The 22,177-nt window shown below is 34.4% G+C and overlaps 1 protein-coding gene across 1 annotated transcript in view; it reads left to right on the top strand.

Moving 5' to 3' along the window:
- Nucleotides 1–22,177, top strand: part of b4galnt4a (beta-1,4-N-acetyl-galactosaminyl transferase 4a) — a 217,617-nt gene that overhangs the window by 157,025 nt on the left and 38,415 nt on the right. The window contains exon 8 of the mRNA XM_051100119.1: nucleotides 21,357–21,435. Coding sequence (XP_050956076.1) covers nucleotides 21,357–21,435 — 79 coding nt within the window. The remainder of the gene's footprint in view (nucleotides 1–21,356; nucleotides 21,436–22,177) is intronic.

Genomic DNA, 22,177 nt, shown 5'->3' with positions numbered 1-22,177 from the left:
TGCCTAGATGATTTAGGCCTTTATATTTAGGTATTCCATTTCCATTTGTAAAAGTACAAGATAAAAGACATCTGGGATGCCAGATTGAGGCACAGAATTATAAAAAACATACATGTATAGAAGAAATTAATTAATCAGATAGAAATGAGCACATGTAAATCTTGAATAATTCATTTCATCCCACATTTATTAAGCGACGTAACACGTTTACCACATTAAAAACACAGAACAAAAATTGAATGCCATTTTCTCTGGCACACCTCACCTGCTCTTGACTGTTGGCTGTGAGGCACTAAAGAGCATTTGATTTTTCTGCATTATTCATCCAGTGTACCGCGTGTAAGTGTTTCACCTATTACTGCCCTTGACGTGGGGCTGGATGGAGGAAGTGCCCCCTCGGGAATGACGCTATGATCCCAGACCTGAATAGAAACACAGCATTTAACCCTCCTTCTGCACCATCTGATGTTTTTTTCTAAGGAAGATCACTGAATAGAGATGTTTAGGAAAGTCTACAGAGGGGGCAAGAACAGACCAAAGCACTAAACCCATTTTCAGATGATTAAAAGCAAATTTGCCAACATGAAAGCTTTTATTATAATAAACTCGCTGCTAATGTTTGTCATAAGACTGGGGATTCTTTGTTGATCTCTTGTGATGTGTGCCGTGAATTACAAGGCTTATCCATTACTGGTGGATGCTAATAATGCCTTAATTACTTTGTTTTAATCAAGGAGGTCCATAATTAGCCTCAGATTAGATATCAAAGAACAACCCAGTTTATATGATGAATATCAGCCGGTATAATAATACTGCGTTGTTTTGTCCATATTGTCACTGCCATCCAAGAAGGTTTGCGACAATATTAAAGAAACACACCCTGATGTTTCTATAGTTTCATCTTCATTCAGAACTTCCTGGGAAACTACTTCAGTGATGTTGTGCATATTAAAGGGATAGTTCACCCAGAAATGAAAATGACCCCATGAATTACTCACCCTCAAGCTGTCCTAAGTGTATATGACTTTCTTCTTTCAGACGAATGCATATATTAAGAAATCCTGGCTCTTCCAAGCTTTACAAAGGCCTTCTGAAGTGAATTGATGTGTTTGAAAAAATATTCATATTTAACACTTTCTAAAACATACTCTCTAGCTTCCATTAAATATCGTGAGTGCATTCACAAGAGTGGCGTTCCAGCGGATAATATAAGAAGTAGGCGTAGCATAAGCTCCGGTGAAAAGACGAATGTGGAAGCACAGATGACAAAATAAAACATTGGTCATGAATGAGAAGCACAAAATGAGGATTTGTAAAGAAAAATGTCAGAAGATTTTGATTAAGTCAAGAGGAGTCTGGTTTTTCTTTGCTGTAAACAAAATTTGGTTCTCGTGAGACTAGCATATGTCATCTGCTGGAGCGCCACTCTCGTGACTACACATACACTTAGCGAAAGCTAGAGGTTACTGTATATAAAGTTTTAAATATGGATATTTTTCTTACACAAACATATCGATTCACTTGAGAAGGCCTTTATTAACACCCTCGAGCTGTGTGGAGCACTTTTTATGATGGAGGGTTGCACTTTTTTAGGCTTCAAAATCTCAACACCCATTCACTGCCATTATAAAGCTTGGAAGAACCAGGATATATTGTAATATAACTCCGATTGTATTCGTCTGAAAGAAGAAAGTCTATGGACCTATGGAAAATCTAGGACCACTTGAAGGTGAATAAATCATGGGGTTATTTTCATTTTCTGGGTGAACTATCCCTTTAACATCCATTGATATAAAACACCAATCCTAAATAAAAAATAAATAAATAATAATTTATAAATTATAAATAAATATTTTAAAGGGATAGTTCACCCAGAAATAAAAATTAAAGGAGAAGTCTACTTCCAGAATAAAAATTTACAGATAATGTACTTACCCCCTTGTCATCCAAGATGTTCATATCTTTCTTTCTTCAGCCATTAAAAAAAAATATTTTTTTTGAGGGAAACATTTCAGGATTTTTCTCCATATAATGGACTGATATGGTGCCCCGATTTTGAACTTCCAAAAGGCAGTTTAAATGCGGCTTCAAACGATCCCAAATGCGGTTGTAAACGATCCCAGCCAAGGAAAAAGGGTCTTGTCTAGTGAACTGATCGGTTATTTTCATAAAAATAATACAAATCATCCTACATCACTGCAGAAGTACCAACCCGGTTGTTGCAAAGTGAACATGCAAAGAAGATTAAACACCATTAACAAACAAATTTTTCGACATACCCTAACTGTCATGAACCGGAAAAAAACAGTTCAGGCAGAGTAAGACAAGACGAGCATTTTACATTAAGAAGTATATAAATTGTATTATTTTTATGAAAATAACCAATAGTTTCGATAAATAAGACCCTTCTTCCTCGGCTGGGATCTTTTACAACCGCATTTGGGATCGTTTGAAGCTGCATTTAAACTGCATTTTGGAAGTTCAAACTCAGGGGACCATAGAAGTCCACTATATGAAGAAAAATCCTGAAATGTTTCTCTCAAAAAACAATTTCTTTACGGCTGAAGAAAGAAAGATATGAACATCTTGGATGACAAGGGGGCGAGTACATCTATCACTTTTTGTTCTGGAAGTGAACTTCACCTTTAAGTCATCATTTACTCACACTGGTGTTGTTCCAATGCCACAAATGCCTACTTTCTGTTTCAGGCCGGATTTGAAAGAAATGTCCTTGTGCTCTTCCCTATAATGAAAGTGGATAGAGACCAGCATCAAAATTTCATAAAAAGATGAAAAAATATCACAGAATGGTCCCATGTGACACGTGCTATATATTGTAAGTGTTCTGGGGATATATGGTAACAAACACACCCAAATTTAATTGGTCTTCTGTATACAACTTTCTGTATGCATTCATGAGACTCTTTGCTCCAGGGATCCTCAAATCTGGCCACTATCCACTATCCTGCAGAGTTTAGCTCTAACCCTAATCAAACACCTGAGCATGCTAATCAGTGTCTTCAGGACCATTAGACAATCACACGTAGGTGAGTTTGATCAGGGTTGGAGCTAAACTCTGTAAAGCATTGGCCCTCCAGGGCAAGATTTAAGGAACCCTGCTTTACTCCGACTCGCCCAGAAAAAAACATGAGTGCACCATTTTTAAAAAATAAAGATTAATAAAAACACAACAAAATTCTTTTCTTCTCTGAGGTAAATATATCTGTTATGCTTATCGCAACAAGTTTCTACATTCATTTGTCAACTGACAACCAGAGTTCCAGTCTAGAGATATTCAACACAGTGTAGAAAGTACACAGATTTTGTGATTTGTGATTTCTAGGCATTGTATTTCATGTTGTGTTTAATTAATCTTGATTTCTTGCAGCTTGCCCTGGTGAAAAAAACAGCATATGTTGGTAGGTATGTTTTGACGCTGGTTTATGCTGGTCATGTTGCTGGTCAAGGATCAGCATAAACCAGCATCAAAACATACCTACCAGCATATGCTGGTTTTTTCACCAGGGTGTATAGTTTCCTGGGTGAGCTGGAGTGAACTGCTGTGCTAATTAACAGAATCCAATGGCCAAGATAATGATTTTTGTTAAATTATACATTAATAAATACATTTCCCTGGTGAAAAAAACAGCATATGCTGGTGGGTATGTTTTAATGCTGGGATGCTGGTTAGGTATGTTTTAATGCTGGGATGCTGGTTAGGTATTTTTTGATGCTGGTTTAAGCGGGTCCTTCACCAGCAACATGACCAGCATAAACCAGCAAAGGACCAGCTTAAACCAGCATCAAAACATACCTAACCAGCATCCCAGCATCAAGACATACCTACCAGCATATGCTGGTTTTTTCACCAGGGTTTTCCCCGTCAAAGCATTTTTTAAAATTTATTTTTTATGTCTGAAAAAGAAAGAAGGGCATATGGGACTGGAACAACAAAAGAGTGAGTGAACACATACACAAAAGTGTTTTGCTCGCAAACTGCACAGTAACTTTGCCCCACAATTGATTCTAGTTGAGTTTGACATTAGCATGTTGCCAAGCTAACAACCAGATACTCACATGTAGTGTTTTGCTTGAGAAGTGCATATAACATTGTCCTATACTGAACTCCTGTTGGATTTGGCTTTAGCCTGTTGCTAAGCTAACATCCAGATGTTTAGATTACGAAGTGCAAAGTAACCTGTCCCACAATTGATTTCCTTTAAGTTTGGCTTTAGCCTGTTGCTAAGCTAACATCCAGATGTTTAGTTTACAGAGTACACTGTAAACTCATCCCACAATTGATTCTGTATGAGTTTGCCATTAGCATGTTGCTAAGCTAACAGCCAAATTGTAACCTTACATACGGTTAACCTTACCTAAACAATAACCCCTGTTCTACGGTTTAGCTTACAAAGTGCATTGGAAACTCATCCCACAATTGAGTTTGACATTAGCATGTTGCTAAGCTAACATACTCACATTGACAATAGTGTTTTGATTGAACAGCGCATGGTAACCTTGTCCTGTTAATACACGTTGGATTTGGCTTTAGACAGTTGCTAAGCTAACAACCAAATGTTTTGTTTACAAACCCTGCTGAAAGAAAAAAAAAACAGCTAAAACCAACCAGCCAGCCTAGGCTGGTCATCCAGGCTGGTCTTAGCTGGACTGCAGGCTGGTTTTAGAGGGGTTTTGGCCACTTCCAGGCTGGTTGGTTGGTTGGTTTTCCCTGGTGAAAAAAAAACAGCATATGCTGGTAGGTATGTTTTGATGCTGGTTTAAGCTGGTCCTTTGCTGGTTTATGCTGGTCAAGGACCAGCATAAACCAGCTAAGGACCAGCTTAAACCACCAGCATAAACCAACTAAGGACCAGCTTAAATCAGCATCAAAACATACCTAACCAGCATATGCTGTTTTTTTCCACAATTAATTCCCTTTAAGTTTGACATTAGCATGTTGCTAAACTATCAACCAGATGTTTAGCTCACAAACTGCATTGTAAACTCATCCAGCCTCCAGACAGATGCTTGTTTTTAGCATTTTTAACGACTTGATACCGTAAAAAAATACATATTACACAAATACTGGGTAAAATAAGTCATTTTTATTCTACGACACTAGAAAGAAATGTATTCATTTTCAACTTTCTACCGACTTTCTGCCGAGCTCAGCGCAGTGCATTCTGGGACTGCATTTACTGCAAATGACTCATGCAACACTGCCTTGAAATGTAGCCAGAAGGAAGGTATCTTAGAATCATAGAATAATAATTATACTCTTTAGACAAACCTCCATGTCTTGTCTAGACATAAAAGCTCAGTAGTTTTTGTAACAGAGCTATTATTTTAATAACAAAATTCTGTGCTAAAACAGAGATCGGCTAAAAAAACGGCAGTGAAAAAAGTAAAATATGTAGGCATTGTTAAGACTTTTTGTAACGCCATTTATCACGATTACCATGATCATAAATCAATGCCGTTATTGAGTTTGAGGAATAGAGAAAGAGAAGGGGAATGATGGGTATTGATCGGCGGTTAAGCACTTTGCTTTTTAAGCAGGATAGTTCGTCCTGTAAAAGCAGGCATGAGTCTTTTCCACCCTTACAATGCATTGATTAGATAAGGTATCTTATCTAAGGGCACATCTAGCCGACACAAGAAAAGACAGGCTTCTCCGCTGGCATCCATTCAGAGTGCACTCGCCTGGTTATATTGAGCTGAGCTGAGTACCTGCTTTTATTCTGAAGAACTCCAGCCTGTGACTCAAGACGTGTTTACTGAAACATCTTTCTTTGCTGAGAAAAACTGTTTACTTTATCTATGTTCATACCACAACTTCTGTGATTACAACATGGAGAAACTTGCATTTGTTTTCTAAGACTCAGCTTTGAACTCTTTATAATGTCTCAATGAATGTCTCAGTATGGCATAGGAGTCATTTGAGACTCATGCTACACTTGTTGTGCTGTATGTTTCTGATTTATTTCAAAGGACAGGTTTATATGAGTCATTTGTTTCTGAATCAGTCTACACTGTTCATGGTGTATGTTTTTGATTCACAAAAAGAGCAGTCTCATAAGTATTGGTTATTTATGAATCAGTCTCTGGTTGTGATGTGTTTTTGAAAAGAAAAGGCTCATAAGAGTCATTTGTTTATGAATTACTAAAAAGTGTTCATAAGAGTCATTTAGTTAGTGAATCAAAACTACACTTGTTCCACAGTATGTTTCTGACTTACTAAAAAGAACTGACTCATAGGAGTCATTTAATAGTGAATCAGACTGGTCTGGTCATGGTCTTGAATGTTTTTGATTTACTACAAGAACAGGTCCATAAAAGTAATTTGTTAGTGAAGCAGACTATTCTGGTAGTGCTGTATGTTTTTGATTCAAGAAAAAACTCTTATAAGAGAGTCAAGTGTTTGTGAATCACGAAAAGAACAGGCTCAAAAGAGTCATCTGTTTCTGATTCTTTAAAAAGTATTTCATAAGAGTCATCAAGAGTCTTTTATTAGTGAATCAGACTGATTCACTACTGGTTGTCTTTAATGTTTTTGATTCACACAAAATGCAGACTCATAAGAGTCAAGTGTTTGTGAATCAGTCTACTCTGGCCATTTTGAATGTCTTTGATTTACTAAAAGAACAGGTTTATTTGAATTGTTTGTGAATCAGTCTACACTGATCATGGTGTATGTTTTTGATTCACAAAAAGAGCAGGCTCATAAGAGTCGATTGCTTGTAAATCAATCTCTAGTTGCGATTGTGATTCATGAAAAGAACAGACTCGAGTCATTTGTTTCTGAGTCACTACAAAAGTGTTTCATAAGAATCATTAGTTAGTGAATCAAGACTACACTTGTTTCACTGTCATCTTGAATGTTTTGGATTTACTAAAAGAACAGGTTTATTTGAGTCGTTTGTGAATCAGTAATTTAAAAGTCATTTACTTCTGATTCACTAAAAAGTCTTTCATAAAAGTCATTTAGTTAGTGAATCAAGACACTTGTTCCACTGTATGTTTCTGACTTACTAAAAACAACAGACTCATACGAGTCATTTGTTAGTGAATCGGAGTACTGTGGTTGTCTCTGAATGTTTTTTGATTTACTAAAAAAATAGGTTCATAAGAGTAATTTGTATGTGAATCAGTCTACACTGGTCGTGCTATATGTTTTTGATTCATGAAAAGAACAAGCTCATAAGGGTGTCATTTATTCAGTGAATGGAGACTACATTTGTTCCACTGTATGTTTCTGATTTAGTGAATCAGACTGCACTGGTGGGTGCTGTATGTTTTTGATTCACAAAAAGTGCAGGCTCATAAGAGTCACATGTTTGTGAATCAGTCTACTCTGGCTGTGACATAAGTTTTTGATTCATAAAAAGAACATGCTCAAGAGTCATTTGTTTCTGATTCACTAAATGGTGTTTCATAAGAGTTAGTGAATCAAGACTACTCTGGTTATCCTGATTGTTTTTGATTTACTAAAAGAACAGGTTCATAAGAATCATTTGTTGTTAAATCAGACTACTTAGTCTGAATCAGTCTACTCTGGTTGTGATGTATGTTTTTGATTCATGCAAAGAACATCCTCATAAAAGTCATTTGTTTTTGATTCACAAAAAAAGTGATCCATAAGAGTCATTAGTTAGTGAATCAATACTACATTTGTTCCACTGCTCAGACTGTTCTAAAAAGAACCGGCTCACAAGAGTCACCTGTTTGTGAATCAGACTATTCTGGTAGTACTGTAGGTTCTTGATTTTAAAAAGCAGTTAAGAATCATTTGTTTATAAGTAGTCATTTGTTTCTAATTCATAATTTTAGAAAGAAAAAATAAATAAATAAATTAAAAAACATTAAATGTAATCTTAATCTGTCAAAAAATGTATACCCATTGTTATACTATACATTGTTACTGCACAAAATTCCTTTTAACTTCCATTAAATATATAAATAACTAAATAATATACTAATACTACTTTGTGGTAAAATGGATAAATTATACATGTTGTTTGAATACATAAAGGGGGCAACTTTCTATTTCTGGGAATACCTGGCAACCTTTCTCTCACAGAGAAGAGCTTTTGCAACAATTTTCTCTGTGTCCTCATCTTCTTAGAAGCTGGATCATCTCTCAAAGTACTTTTGAGGGTAACGTATACACTTTCATCAAATGACTGACGAACATGAGATCTAAATCATGAAGTCTCTGATGGCCCTTCCATTAGATTAGCACTGCTTATGTGATTGGATAATGATGTGATTGGAGGACAAATGGTGTGTGGGAAGACCAGGTGGCCGTAATGCCTGTGGAAAGGCAAAGACCGGAGGGAGGATATAAAGATGGATTCCACTGGATGTGACTCACCCTTTGATATGGTGGATCCGTTTCTGCCCTTTAACAACAGAGAGATAGAGAGCCTGGCGTATCCAAGGGTTTTTCAGTGAGTTGTCTGGCATTTTCACAAAAGCGCTGTGTCATTTGCTTCTGGAAATCCTGCACCTTCAGTTTATGACTTGTAGGGATGGGTATCAATACAGATTTTCAGATTTAATTTGAATCTGATTCATAAGCTGTTAGGTAATTTCATCTGATTGATTCATTGTCATTAATGTATGGACTGTATGTTTTGGTTATTTTTGGTTATTTTACAGTTGTATGTTTACGATTCACCGAAAAGAACCGTCAAGAGTCATTTGTTTGTGAATCAAGACTACACTGATCCTAACTGTGTGTTTCTGATTCAATAAAAATATCAGTTTAATAAGAGTCTTTTTTTAGTGAATCAGGATTACACAAGTACCCTTGTTTGTTTGTGATTCACTAAAAAGAACCATTTCAAGAGTCATTTGTTTGTGAATCAAGACTACACTGATCCCAACTGTATGTTTCTGATTCACTAAAAATATCTGTTTCATAAGAATCTTTTTTTTTAGTAAATCAGGATTACACAAGTACCCTTGTTTGTTTTTGATTCACTAAAAAGAACTGTTTCAAGAGTCATTTGTTGTTTGTGAATCAGGACTGCACTGGTCCCCACTGTATGTTTCTGATTCACTAAAAATATCAGTTTCATAAGAGTCTTTTTTTTTTTTTTTTTTTTTTTGTGAACCAAGATTACACAAGTACCCTTGTTTGTTTTTGATTCACTAAAAAGAACCATTTCAAGGGTCATTTGTTTGTGAATCAGGACTACACTGATCCCAGCTGTATGTTTCTGATTCACTAAAAATATCAGTTTCATAAGAGTCTTTTTTTAGTGAATCAGGATTGCACAACTACCGTTGTTTGTTTCTGATTTACTAAAAAGAACCGTTTCAAGAGTCATTTGTTTGTGAATTAGGACTACACTGGTCCCAGCTGTATGTTTCTGATTCACTAAAAATATCAGTTTCATAAGAGTCTTTTTTTTAAATTGAATCAGGATTACATAAGTACCCTTGTTTGTTTCTGATTTACTAAAAAGAATTGTTTCACAAGAGTCATTTGTTTGTAAATCAGGAAAACACTGGTTCAACTGTGTGTTTCTGATTCACTAAAAAGAACTGTTTCACAAGAGCCGTTAATTTAATCTCTAATTACTAATCATTAATTAACAGCAGTGAATCAGGACTACACTGGTCTGAATGTTTGTTTTTGATTCACTAAAAAGAACTGTTTTATAAGAGTCATTAATAGTGAATCAGGACTACACTGGTCCTACTGCGTGTTTCTGATTCGCTAAAAAGAACTGTGAATTGCGAAACTGATATATTTTCTGAGCCCTAATGTCTTATATGGATGATAAAACATGAAAAACCCATAGACTTACGTTGAAAGAGGGCTCTGGGCTATATCTGGAGTCCAGAATATCAAAGAGACTCTAAACTTTCACATATCTTTCTTTAAGATTAAACAGTGATGCAGTTAATTGATGGTAGCTGATGCTCCATGGGTTCTGAACTCCTACTCTCTCTGGAGACATTCGTCTGACGTCTGCTGTGAAGTGGCTGAGATCCCAGAAACCTCACGCTTCACACTAACACACCATGCTACAAATACACAGAGCTGAAACTGTGTGAATCTTAATGATAACGCCGCTGCCCGAGAGTTTGTGGAGTTCATTAGTACGATGCAGTCAAAGTCAAGGGTGTCAACACTGCAACAGCAATGCGTGTTTAAAAGTCTCAGCATGTCAGTCTATAAAAGTGCCTGCATTTAACTCGAGTTCGATTTTCTTTAGACCATCTTCAGATGAAGCATACATAGGTCTACAATGTTGTTGTGTGGGTCTGCCAGATCACTTTATGAATCAAAACCTTTGAAAAAGGTCAGTTTTTGCAGTGCTGTTTCAAATAACAGGGCTGTGAATTTAGTCTATATTAAGCTGTCACTCAGTATATCCTCACTACTTTCATTCCTTTTAAAGTTATTTATTTACTTTTATTTTTATTTATTTATTTGTGATTAATTTATTGGCATACATTGCTCCAAAAAATGCAAATATTTATTTCGCAGTTTATTTTATTTATTTATTTATTTATTTTTGGCAAAATCTTTTTCTGAACTGATCTCACTTTATCTTTCTCTTTACTAAAAAGAACTGTTTCATAAGAGTCATTTGTTAATGAATCCGGACTACACTGTTCACATTGTAGGTTTCTGATTCACTAAAAATAACTATTTTAAAAGAGTCATTTGTTGGTGAATCAGGATTACACTGTTTCCAGCTGTATGTTTCTGATTCACTACAAAGAACTCTTTCATAAGAGTCATTTGTTGGTGAATCAGGACTACACTGGTCCAAGTGTATGTTGCTGATTCACTGAAAAGAATAATTTCACACAAGTCATTTGTTTGTGAATAAGGACTACACTAAACCCACTGTTTGTTTCTGATTCAGATAAAAGAACTGTTTCATAAGAATCATTTGTTAGTGAATTAAGAATACACTGGTCCCAACTGTATGTTTCTGATTCACTAAAAAGAACCATTTTAAAAGAGTAATTAGATTGTGAATCAGGACTACACTAACCCCACTGTTTGTTTCTGGTTCACTAAAAAGCATTGTTTCATAAGAGTCATTTGTTAATGAATCAGGACTACACTGTTCACACTGTAGGTTTCTGATTCACTAAAAATAACTGTTTTAAAAGAGTCATTTGTTGATGAATCAGGATTACACTGTTCCCAACTGTATGTTTCTGATTCACTACAAAGAACTCTTTCATAAGAGTCATTTGTTGGTGAATCAGGACTACACTGGTCCAAGTGTATGTTGCTGATTCACTGAAAAGAATAATTTCACACGAGTCATTTGTTTGTGAATCAGGACTACGCTGGTCCCACCTGTATGTTTCTGATTCACTACAAAGAACTGTTTCATGAGAGTCATTTGTCAGTGAATCAGGACTACACTAGCCCCACTGTTTGTGTCTAATTGACTAAAAATAACTGTGAATCATAGTGAATAGTGAATCATTACTACACTGGTCCCAACTGTATATTTCTGATTCACCTGCTTTTTTTTTTTTTTAAATAAAATTACATACCAATGTAAAGCAAAATCAAATCAAATGTGGTCAACCAACATGCAAAAAAAAAACTAAGTTAACTGAGGGTTTTTTTTTTTTTAAGGCAAAGTAAACATTTAAAAAAAAACCTCATGAAATGTATGATTTAAATCATTACATTACAAAATATATATTTTAGTGAATCAGAAACATACAGTTGGGACCAGTGTAGTCCTGATTCACAAACAAACGACTTGTTTGAAATGATTCTTTTATATATAAAAAAATATATACACACACACACATACATACACACACACACACACACCATTGATCCATCTTTTCACCATCTAATTAATTCACATTTAATAAATCAAATCCTGTCCTATTTTGTCTTTCATTTATCAACATGTTTTTCTTATAAATATATCACATTATAGAAGTAAAATGGATTTTATTTAATGCTGACTTCAAATTAAAAACACTGTCTACTTTGATGAAGTCAGAATTCACCATAAAGCATTTCCATCTGACTTTGCTGTCAGCAGAGACACTGTGTTTTCCTGCCCATTTTTTGATATGCTGCAAAGGGAGGCGATGCACCCATCAGACCATCTGAATTATTGACAAAGGCACCGGTCCGCTCTATTTGTGAAGAATCTGAAGTTTGAGTGTTTTGCTCAAGTGCCGTATCGTATATTTTCATTTTCTGACATGTGCTTTTGCTGTTAAAGCCACATTGTGGAACCAGATAAGCATTTTGTTTCTGTTTGTTTCTATGCTAAAATGTTGTTCTGTTGGACAAAATAAAGTAAAATGACTTGTGACAGATCTTGTTGGCACAGAGTGTGACGGTAATGAGGTTGTTAGATTCTTCCTCGCATTCATCTTCATGTCTGGGCTCGGCTCGACACAGTTACTGAGAGACTGAGTCACAGTTTGCAATTAGTCAGACAATTAGGAGCTTGTCCTCTCTATCGCTCGCTCGCTCTCTCTCAGTCTGACTGTGGCTCTATTCATCATCTCACACACACACACACACACACACACCTCAGAGACAGTCCTGCACACTGATTCGGAGTCATACAACCCTTTTTTTATAAGCCAGCAAACTGCCACCCTTTGAAGAATTGCCACTGTAGTAATTGGGTAAAAGTGTTGGTAAAAACATATGCAATAATCATATAAACATTTTTAGGTAATTCGCCTAAAATTCAAATTCAAAAAATACTATAGAAGTCAGTGACTACTGTCAACTGTTTGGTTACTAATATTCTTCAAAATATTTTAGTTAACTAAACATAATTAATGTAGCCACAATTTACTAAAACAAAAGAACTCATTATTCATTTGTGGCCATGATTTAAGTAAAACTAGGGAGATAATTAATAAGTTGTGGGAATACAGTTTTAATGAATGTACATAAGGCTCTGTATCATCTGATTGCCATCCAAAATCACATCAATAACCTAATGTCTAACATCTTGTAAACACTGTTAACAAAAAAAGATATCAAAGTTATAATGGTGTACCATTCTTTAAAAAAATATCTTCTATAATATCTATAATACATCTTCTATAATATCTTTATATAATATCTTTTATATCTCAAATTCTTTTTTTTTAATAATAACTTGCAATTTCAAGCATAAAAATTGTGAGATAAAAAGTCAAAATTACCCTTTTTTTATTCAGTGGTGGAAATGAGCTTCCTTTTTTATTTTATTTATTTTTGAAGAGATTGTACTGCATCGTGAATACATTTAAAAACCCATATTTTTATTTTAGTATTTATTTATTTATTCTGTAAATATTAGATTCAGATATAAAGTTAGATGTAAATATTAAGGCTGTCAAAAATAACACGTTAATAACGCATTAACGCAAATTTATTTTAATAACACTTATTTTATTAATGCGGCACGTAGTTGGAGAAAAGGAGATGCAATAGACAGTAAAGGATGCAGCAGCAAACAGAAAGAGGACTTCTGAATGGAAAATTCATATTCAAAACTATACAGCACGTCTAGTTTAAAATATCACTAGATGCCAAAGCATACTTGAGAAACTGATGCAGAGGGCTCTCCTCCCCCTCGTCAAAGGCAGACCACACTAGATAGTTCGCAGTGGTTAGTTTTTGCGCTAGATAGTTTTCAGTGTTCTTTTTTAAATGTGTTTTCTCGACTAAAGATTTTTCTAGTCGACTAGTAGTCATTCATTTTAAGCGTTAGTTGCACATTTATTAACAAACCATATAAATCATAATAATGAGCCTTTACTTAATAAAAGTAGACATTTCACTCTCTATAGATAGATTTTTCATGTCTGTAAGGCAAGTATACACAGAGTTTCAAAGTTTCACGCTCACGTTCACATAGAGTGAGACGGCAGAAAGCGCATCCTTTTTGCTTTCATTATTTTACAAAAGCACAATGTTACGTTGTTATTCTGAGCGTACACAAATACATATACACATTCGAAAGATGCATTACTTTTATCTGTATGACCAAAATGATGTAAAGTTTTTCAAGAGCAAGTGACCGCACCGGTGCCTCCATCTGTCATGCAATAAGTGCACTACTATTGAGCTTCCACACTCCGCACACACTCTCAATAGCGCACATTTTTCAGTTAACATTAGATTGAGCTGTAAAGTTGCTACTACATACATCTTTCGTATGCCATATTTGAGGCCGATTAAAGATTGTGTGCATTTGGTTTGTCCTGCCTGAAGTACTGTATTACCACATAGACTAGCCTTTAATGATCTGTCCGTCACAGACGTGACTTCGCCACTTTCTGTGGATTTTTTTTTTTTTCTGCGACTAATAAAATTTTGGTTGGCCAAACCTCTTCCAAGCCCTAGTTTTAATAGACATTAACAAGTTCTTTTAAAAATGTGTATATTTAAGCTTTATATTTAGGGTGGTTTCAGTAATAATAAATGTACATTTTGCATGTTCAGAAGAAATGAGTTGACCTGTTGTGCGAAAATGTAAACAGGCTTGTGTAAGTAAATTGCTCAGTGCAAAGAACAAGTTCTTTGAAAAACATCTATAACCTTTGAAACATGTCTAGTCTTCATGCTCTATGCTAATAATAAACATACATTTGCATAAAGCATCCATATTTGTCAGTGCCCATGTTGATTATTAAAAAAGTTTTAATTTTAATTTAGGGTACATTTAGAATGAAAAAATGTGTGATTAATCACGAGTTAACTCATGACATTCATGCGATTAATCACGATTACATATTTTAATCAATTAACAGCTCTAATAAATATAAATATATAACTTCATTTTTAAAATTTATATTTTAAGATATATATTTTGGTATTTGAAAGCACCGCTACTATCTTTTAGGTTCTAAAGGCCAAAGTATACTTTGGCCGTCCGCGTACCGTCCACGTTAGATAATTTTCGGGAGGGCTTTTCAGGAGGGATAGCCGTACACCCTGTCCACGTGCAGGCAATTTTTTGAGACCACATGGATGTGTGTGTACAACAGTGCATGCACAAGAAAAAAGCAGCAGAGACCAGAATTTAAACTGTTGTACTGTGCATGTGTTGAACTCAGCAATCCGCACTCATCCGCGGATAAGTATGCTTTGAAAGCTGCGAGGAAAATGACACGGAGAGTGAAGTATACCCAGCCCTTAACGCAATAGCTCATATTAAAGTCGGCATGAAATTCACCCTGTTTTTTAAATGCATTTTAATTGTCTTATTGTGAACAATTCATCCTTGCATTTTTCATTTTGAAGGGTCTCTAAATTTTTTTACATGAACCCCTCCACTTTTGTACAGTCGACTCCAAGCTTACATTCAGATCAACAACTGTTAAAGGAATAGTTCATCCAAAAAAGAAAATTCTGTCATTAATTACTCATCCTCATTTCGTCCCAAACCCGTAAGACCACCGTTCATCTTCAGAACTCAAATTAAGATATTTTTGATGAAATCCAAGAGATTTCTGACTCTCCATAGACAGCGCAACTACGTAGTAAGGACATTGTTAAAATAGTCCATGTGATTCAAAGTCGTCATGGTACTCTGTCAAAGACTGACACGGAAGAGAAGAAATTGTTAAAAAAACATCTTTATTTTTGTTTTCTTTGTGCACAAAAAGTATTCTCGTAGCTTTAGAAAATTACGGTTGAACGATTGATGTCACATGGACCATTTTGACGATGTCCTTACTACGTTTCCGGGCTTAAACGCGTCAGTTGCGTTGCTGTGTTTTTAGGGTCAGAAAGTTCTTGGATTCAATCAAAAATATCTTAATTTGTGTTTTGAAGATGAATGAAAGTCTTATCAGGTTTGGAACAACATGTGGGTGAGTAATTAATGACAGAATTTTCATTTCTGGGTGAACATTCCCCTTACGCCGCTTTTCCACCATCAGGCCAAACCATTTTTATTACTTTACTGTTCCATTCCTTGCCAATCTAAGCCAGTCGGCACGAATAAGGTTTCGTTTTCCAATGTGGGACTGAAAACAGAGCTTGAAATACAAACGTGTCAGTTGTTGCCTTAGTAATGCAAATGTTTACATACAGTTTGAGATGTAAATAGTGACTGTGTTATGGAGGATGATCAGATATTTCTGTTTACTTCACTCAAATAGCACGCTTGGCCAGCTACAGAGAGAAACTAGTAGCCAACTCCCTAACATCATCCCAAAACTTCATATCTCGTGGTAGACTTTAAAGGAGAAGTCCACTTCCAGAACAACAATTCACAAATAATTTACTCACCCCCTTGTCATCCAAGATGTTCATGTCTTTCTGTCTTTAGTCATGAAGAAATTATGGTTTTTGAGGAAAACATTTTTCTCCATATAATGGACTTGGTGCCCTGATTTTGAACTACCAAAATGTAGTTTATATGCAGCTTCAAATGGCTCTAAACGATCCCAGCCAAGGAAGAAGTGTCTTATTTAGCGAAACAATAATTTTTTCCAGAAAAAAAAAAAATTGTATACTTTAAGCACAAAAGGTGATGTAGCACAGGCTCTGGGATGCGCGTCCACGACGCTACGTACCATTGAGGATCTACAGACCCAGTGTTTATAAAGCGAACGCGCAAAGACTAAGAAAGTGCAAGTAAGTCAAGACAAGGCAAAAGTATAATGCTATAAGAAACAGAAAAGATGAATTCATTGTTTACTTGGGTCTTTAGTCTATGATTAGTTCAACTCACCTCTTATCTGACAAGTTTTCGTGTTCGAAAAACCCGAAGACTTGAAACAGGTGAACTAATTCCAGTACCAGTACAGAACCTAATAGGATGTTACCGAGTCACATTAAAGATTAGTTCAAAATGAACAAATCGTTCAAGAACGACCCATCACTGCGTCGTAGCATCGTGGACGCGCATCCCAGAGGCTGTGCTACACAAGCTATTTTGCTTACAAAGTATACAATTTTTTAGGAAAAAATGGCCGATCATTTCGCTAGATGAAACCGTTCTTCCTCGGCTGGGATCATTTAGAGCCCTTTGAAGCTGCATTTAAACTACATTTTGGAAGTTCCCCTCTAAAACCAGCCTGCTGACCAGTTATGACCAGCCTGGATGACCAGCTAAAACCGGCCAACCAGCTTAGGCTGGTTTTAGCGGCTTTTTTTTGTTTTTTCGTTTTTTTTTTTTTTCAGCGGGGCTACTAAGCACAAAAATGCAAAGCACACAGTCATGTGGGCAGTCATGGCCTAATGGTTAGAGAGTTGGGCTTGCAACCTAAAGGTCGCTGGTTTGATTCCCACACCAGCGGAATTGAAGGTGGGGATTGTGAATGAACAGTGCTCTTCCCACCTTCAATACCATGACTGAAGTGCTCTTAAGCAAGGCACTGAACCCCCAATTGCTCCCGGGGCATTGGAGCAATGGCTGCCTACTGCTCCAGGTGTGTGTTCACTTCTCACTGCTGTGTGTGTGCAGGACTAATTTCGAGTGCGGGTCACCATGCTTGACAATACATTGTCACTTTCACTTTTTCACTTTCATATTGCTCACATTAGGGTCATTCTATAATTAGGGGTATATTTAGAATTTGACAATGTGCAGAAAACAGTTTCCCTGTTTTCCAAAAACCTAAACATGACCTTACATAGCTGCTTTGAAACAATTTATATTGTATAAAGTGCTATATCAATAAAGGTGATCTGTAGAAATATGTGCATAAAACACCATCTATGTTTGCTAGTGTCCACTATGTTACCTTTACTGGGTAACACAGTTGACAAGTAACTTAGTTGACTTTTTTTAATGTTTCGGGCCTATACTCAAGATGGAAGCCTGGAACTACTGAGCATATGGCATGTTTAGAAATATATTTTCATAAACAAAACATATGTTTTAGTTAAATTGTCTTGTTAAAATTTGCAGCAATAATATTTGTGTAACACTGTTGACAGTCAATTAATCCACTCTTGACACAGGTTTTCTAGTTTCACCAATGTTAGGGGAAAGAAAGAGAAAATAACTTCTAGTGTTTCATCCATGTGCTTCTAGAGGTAATATCATCATACTGTGCAAATTATGTGGGAATGGGACAAACCATTCCTTTTTGAGGGGGGTTTTCTAGCAGGTAACTTAGTTGACAATGGTTTTTCGGACACAAATAAAACTGTATCACAATATGATAAAGTTATATCACAGTAACACATTATTTTTTAAGGACACATCCAAATGTCTAACTGAAGGCAAAACTATAAAACAAATGTATATTTAAAGTATTTTCATGCTTAAATGCAGAGTAGAATGACCAACTTTATAAAATCGGACAGCTGAATACCAGGGTTGTATGTGATATAAACATCATTTTTGAACAAAAAATATGGCTTTTTCAAAATATAGTAGTGTGATTGGGAAAAATATAATTGTGTACTAGAAAATGAAGCATTGGGGCTTTATACTGATGAAAATATTTCAAAAATATACTTCACTCTTGGTTTTCCATCTTCATTTAGAATTCGTATCAAACTTGGCGTTAGACTTTTTATAATTTAAAACAACCTTTTCAGCGGTGGTGTCTAAAAATGTGGCCTAGGTGGGTTTGAGACGAGAGCAGTATCTACAGAAGGTCCTCTTTGCTTTGGCAGGATGCCGGCGCACCTGCTGTGATTGATTGTAGTGTGGAATATGAGACGGGCAGAGCGAATCAGTCGGTGTGAAGTCGAGGAAATTGCACTGTCACCGACACCCTCCTCTGACCGTAATTCTCAATCGGAGAGCTCTCGGCCCACTCACGCTCTCGAGAAATTCACCTTCTCCCGCTGAGAGCCTCTATCTTCTACTCTTACCGCAGTTATTCTCTCACTTCCTGTTTTTCACTCTTTCACTCACTTACGCATTTTTTCGGTTCCTGCTTTTTGTCTCTCTGGCTCTTTTTCTTCTCATTTCGTCAGTAATTTTACAGTACATTACGGCAGTGTTTGATGTATGAGGGGACGAGACCCCCTAGTGTCAGTCATAACATCATAACATACCCAACTTGGAAGTTGTTGTCAGGTGAAGTTGCTGTAAGGTTTGTTTGCGTGTCTATTTATTTATTTGTAAAGATTATTTTAACCTAAATCTTGTGTGATCTTGTTTGAGCCCGGTATTACAGTGATGTATCATGTATTTATTTACATAAATTTAAAAATATTTGCATGCATTATAATAATAATATGCGTTTCAGTATATTAATATTGTGGTCAAGGTTATGGTCAAGGTTATTAATTATAATTTAAACTACTGAACAATTATTAAACGTATGAATTATACAATTATTTTTTAAATGTATTTGTTTTATAATAATAATTACTTATTTAAATTACTACTAATTTGTTTACATAGATTTATAAGCACATTTATATAACCAACTGAGATTCTATTCTAGTGTTTTCTTTATACAGTATTTATTTATTTATGTAAATGCATGTGTATTTTTATGTAACTAGCTGTGGTTTTCAGATGTTTTATTATATTATGTTGTATTATAATGTTAATGATACAAGATAATGTTTTTTCTCTGCATTTTATTTGTTTGTTTGTTTATTTATTTATAAATACATAATAGATTTTTTAATATATATGTATTTTTATATATCTAACTTAGGTTTTTTGGTGCTTAAGTATTTTTATATTATATTCTATTATATTATGTTTTTCTTTCTGCATTTACTTATTTTTTATGTTTTTATTTGTTTGTTTCTTTATAGGATTTTCTAATGTATATGTATTTTTATATAACTTTCTAAGGTTTTTGGGTGTTTTATTATATTATATTATATTATATTATATTATTAAATAATATAGTTTTTTATGTACAGGTATTATTATTATTATTATTATTATTATTATTATTATTATTTTATATATATTTTTATAAATATATGTGTATTTTATATAACTAGCTGTGGTTTTCAGGTGTTTTTTATTTTATTTTATTTTATTTTATTTGTTTTATTTTATTTGTTTCTGGATTCATTCATTCATTCATTCATTCATTAACATTTATAAATAGTAGATTTTTAAAAAAAATGTATATGCATTTTTATAAAACTAACTATTATTAAATAATGCAAAATAATGTTTTCTCTCTGAATATATTTCTATATTTATTTATAAACAAATAAATAATATATTTTTAAAAATGTATATGCTTTTTTATATAACTAGCTTAGGCTTTGGGGTGTTTTATTATATTGCATTGTTACATTACATTATATTATATTATATTATATTATATTATATTATATTATATTATATTATATTATTAAACAATATAGTGTTTTATCTATAGTTATTATATATATATATATATATATATATTTTTTTTTTTTTTTTTTTTATAAATATATGTTTATTTTTATATAACCAGTTTTCAGGTGTTTAGTTTATTATTGTTTTTTTTATTTTTCTTTCTGCATTCATTCATTTATTAACATTTATTAATAATAGATTAAAAACAATGTATATTTGTTTTATAAAACTAGCTTAGGCTTTTGGGTGTTTAATTTTATATATTATTTTATTAAATAATACAATATAATGTTGTCTCTATCTATTTATTTATTTATTTTTATACATTTATAATAGATTTTTGTAAATGTATATGTATTATTTAATAATATATTATGTTATGTTATATTATATTTATATCTCTGTTTCTCTTGCTTTCCAATTCATCAGTTCTTTATCTCTTTTCCACATCTGTTCTCCCTCTGTCTATTTGCTCTCAGTATTTCATAGGCCCACTGGAGCAAACAAGACATTTGTGTTAGCATCTGAGCTGAATGATGTCTCACGCATTAGCAGCGTTCATGAATATGCATGAGAAAAGTTACTCATGTTGCAAATATCATCTCTCAAATTACCAGGGCACCGAAAAACAAATATAAAATAATTAGTGCATGTAAATATAAGGAGCAGCCTCACCTTAAAGATCTGGGCTGTGTGTCAAAGACTCCTGAGTTGTGAGTGAACGACACGAGCGCTGCGTGATGACTGACTGATGTCTGTAATGTGTCACATTTGGAGGTGTAATAAGGTGTGAAATCAAGCAGGGCCGTAATTGTGCTGCTCTAACAGCAGATGTGGCCCATTTGAGGAGATGTGATTTTGATGAGATGAGAGTCACAGCAGAGAGCAAACATTCACTCATACACAACCAACACAAGTCTGTCCGATCTCCAATATTCTTCTGAACACAACATATCGTGCATTATGACATAATATGTACTAGAAGTCAAAGTTATTTCAAATAAATGCTGTATTTTGAATTTTTAAACAATTTTATTGCAATACAGAATATGATGAGATACACAAATCAAAAGCATTAAGATTACATTTCATTTCTTTCCTTTTCAGTCTCATGGCCTCCAGACGATACTACTTCGAGATTCTCCACAAGCAGGACGACAAAGGCTCAGATCACGTTGAAGTCGGGGTGAGTTTTCAGTCTGTTAAACTCAAGCTCGGAGATTCAATGTGCTTCAGGCCATTCAGCGCCTCCCAATTCAGCTTCTGTTTATTCCATCTAAACACGCTCAATCAGGAATCCTTCACTATCCATTATCTGCGGTGCCAAAACAGCTGCTATTGTCCACTTTGATGCATGCTATTATAACAGTCTTTTCAGTCCACGGGCTATTCTGAGGATTGAGAATGGAGGGTAAAGAAACTGAATGGTCATATCTGCTTTCACTCACAGCTTTGATAACACTCTATTTGGTTGGTCTCTGAAAACCTTGTGTTTGGTGTTTTTTTTTTTTTTTTTTTTTGTGAGGTTAATTTAAATTTATTTTTATTTCATTTCATTTCATTTCATTTCATTCAGTTCAATTCAATTCAATTCTATTTTATTTAATTTTATTTTATGTTATGTTATGTTATGTTATTAGAGGTCGACCAATACTGGATTTTACTGACACCGATACCTAGGTTGGACCACACTGATACCGATTAATCGACCAATAGTTTTTAAAATGGATACTGAACGGAAAATAAATAGTGCTCTACTATTAATTTTTTTTTTTTTTTTTTTAAGTAGCCTACTGAACCATACTTTGTAAATTAATAAAAATATATGAATTATATAGCCTATTGAACTTTACAGTTAGTTCATTGTTCATTAATGTTAACAAAAGCAACTAAAAATGTTACAATATATCAGTAAATGCTGAAATTAA

This window comes from Labeo rohita, chromosome 25 (assembly GCF_022985175.1).
Source record: "Labeo rohita strain BAU-BD-2019 chromosome 25, IGBB_LRoh.1.0, whole genome shotgun sequence".
NCBI lineage: Eukaryota > Metazoa > Chordata > Actinopteri > Cypriniformes > Cyprinidae > Labeo > Labeo rohita.
This window is presented reverse-complemented; position numbering and strand designations above follow the sequence as displayed.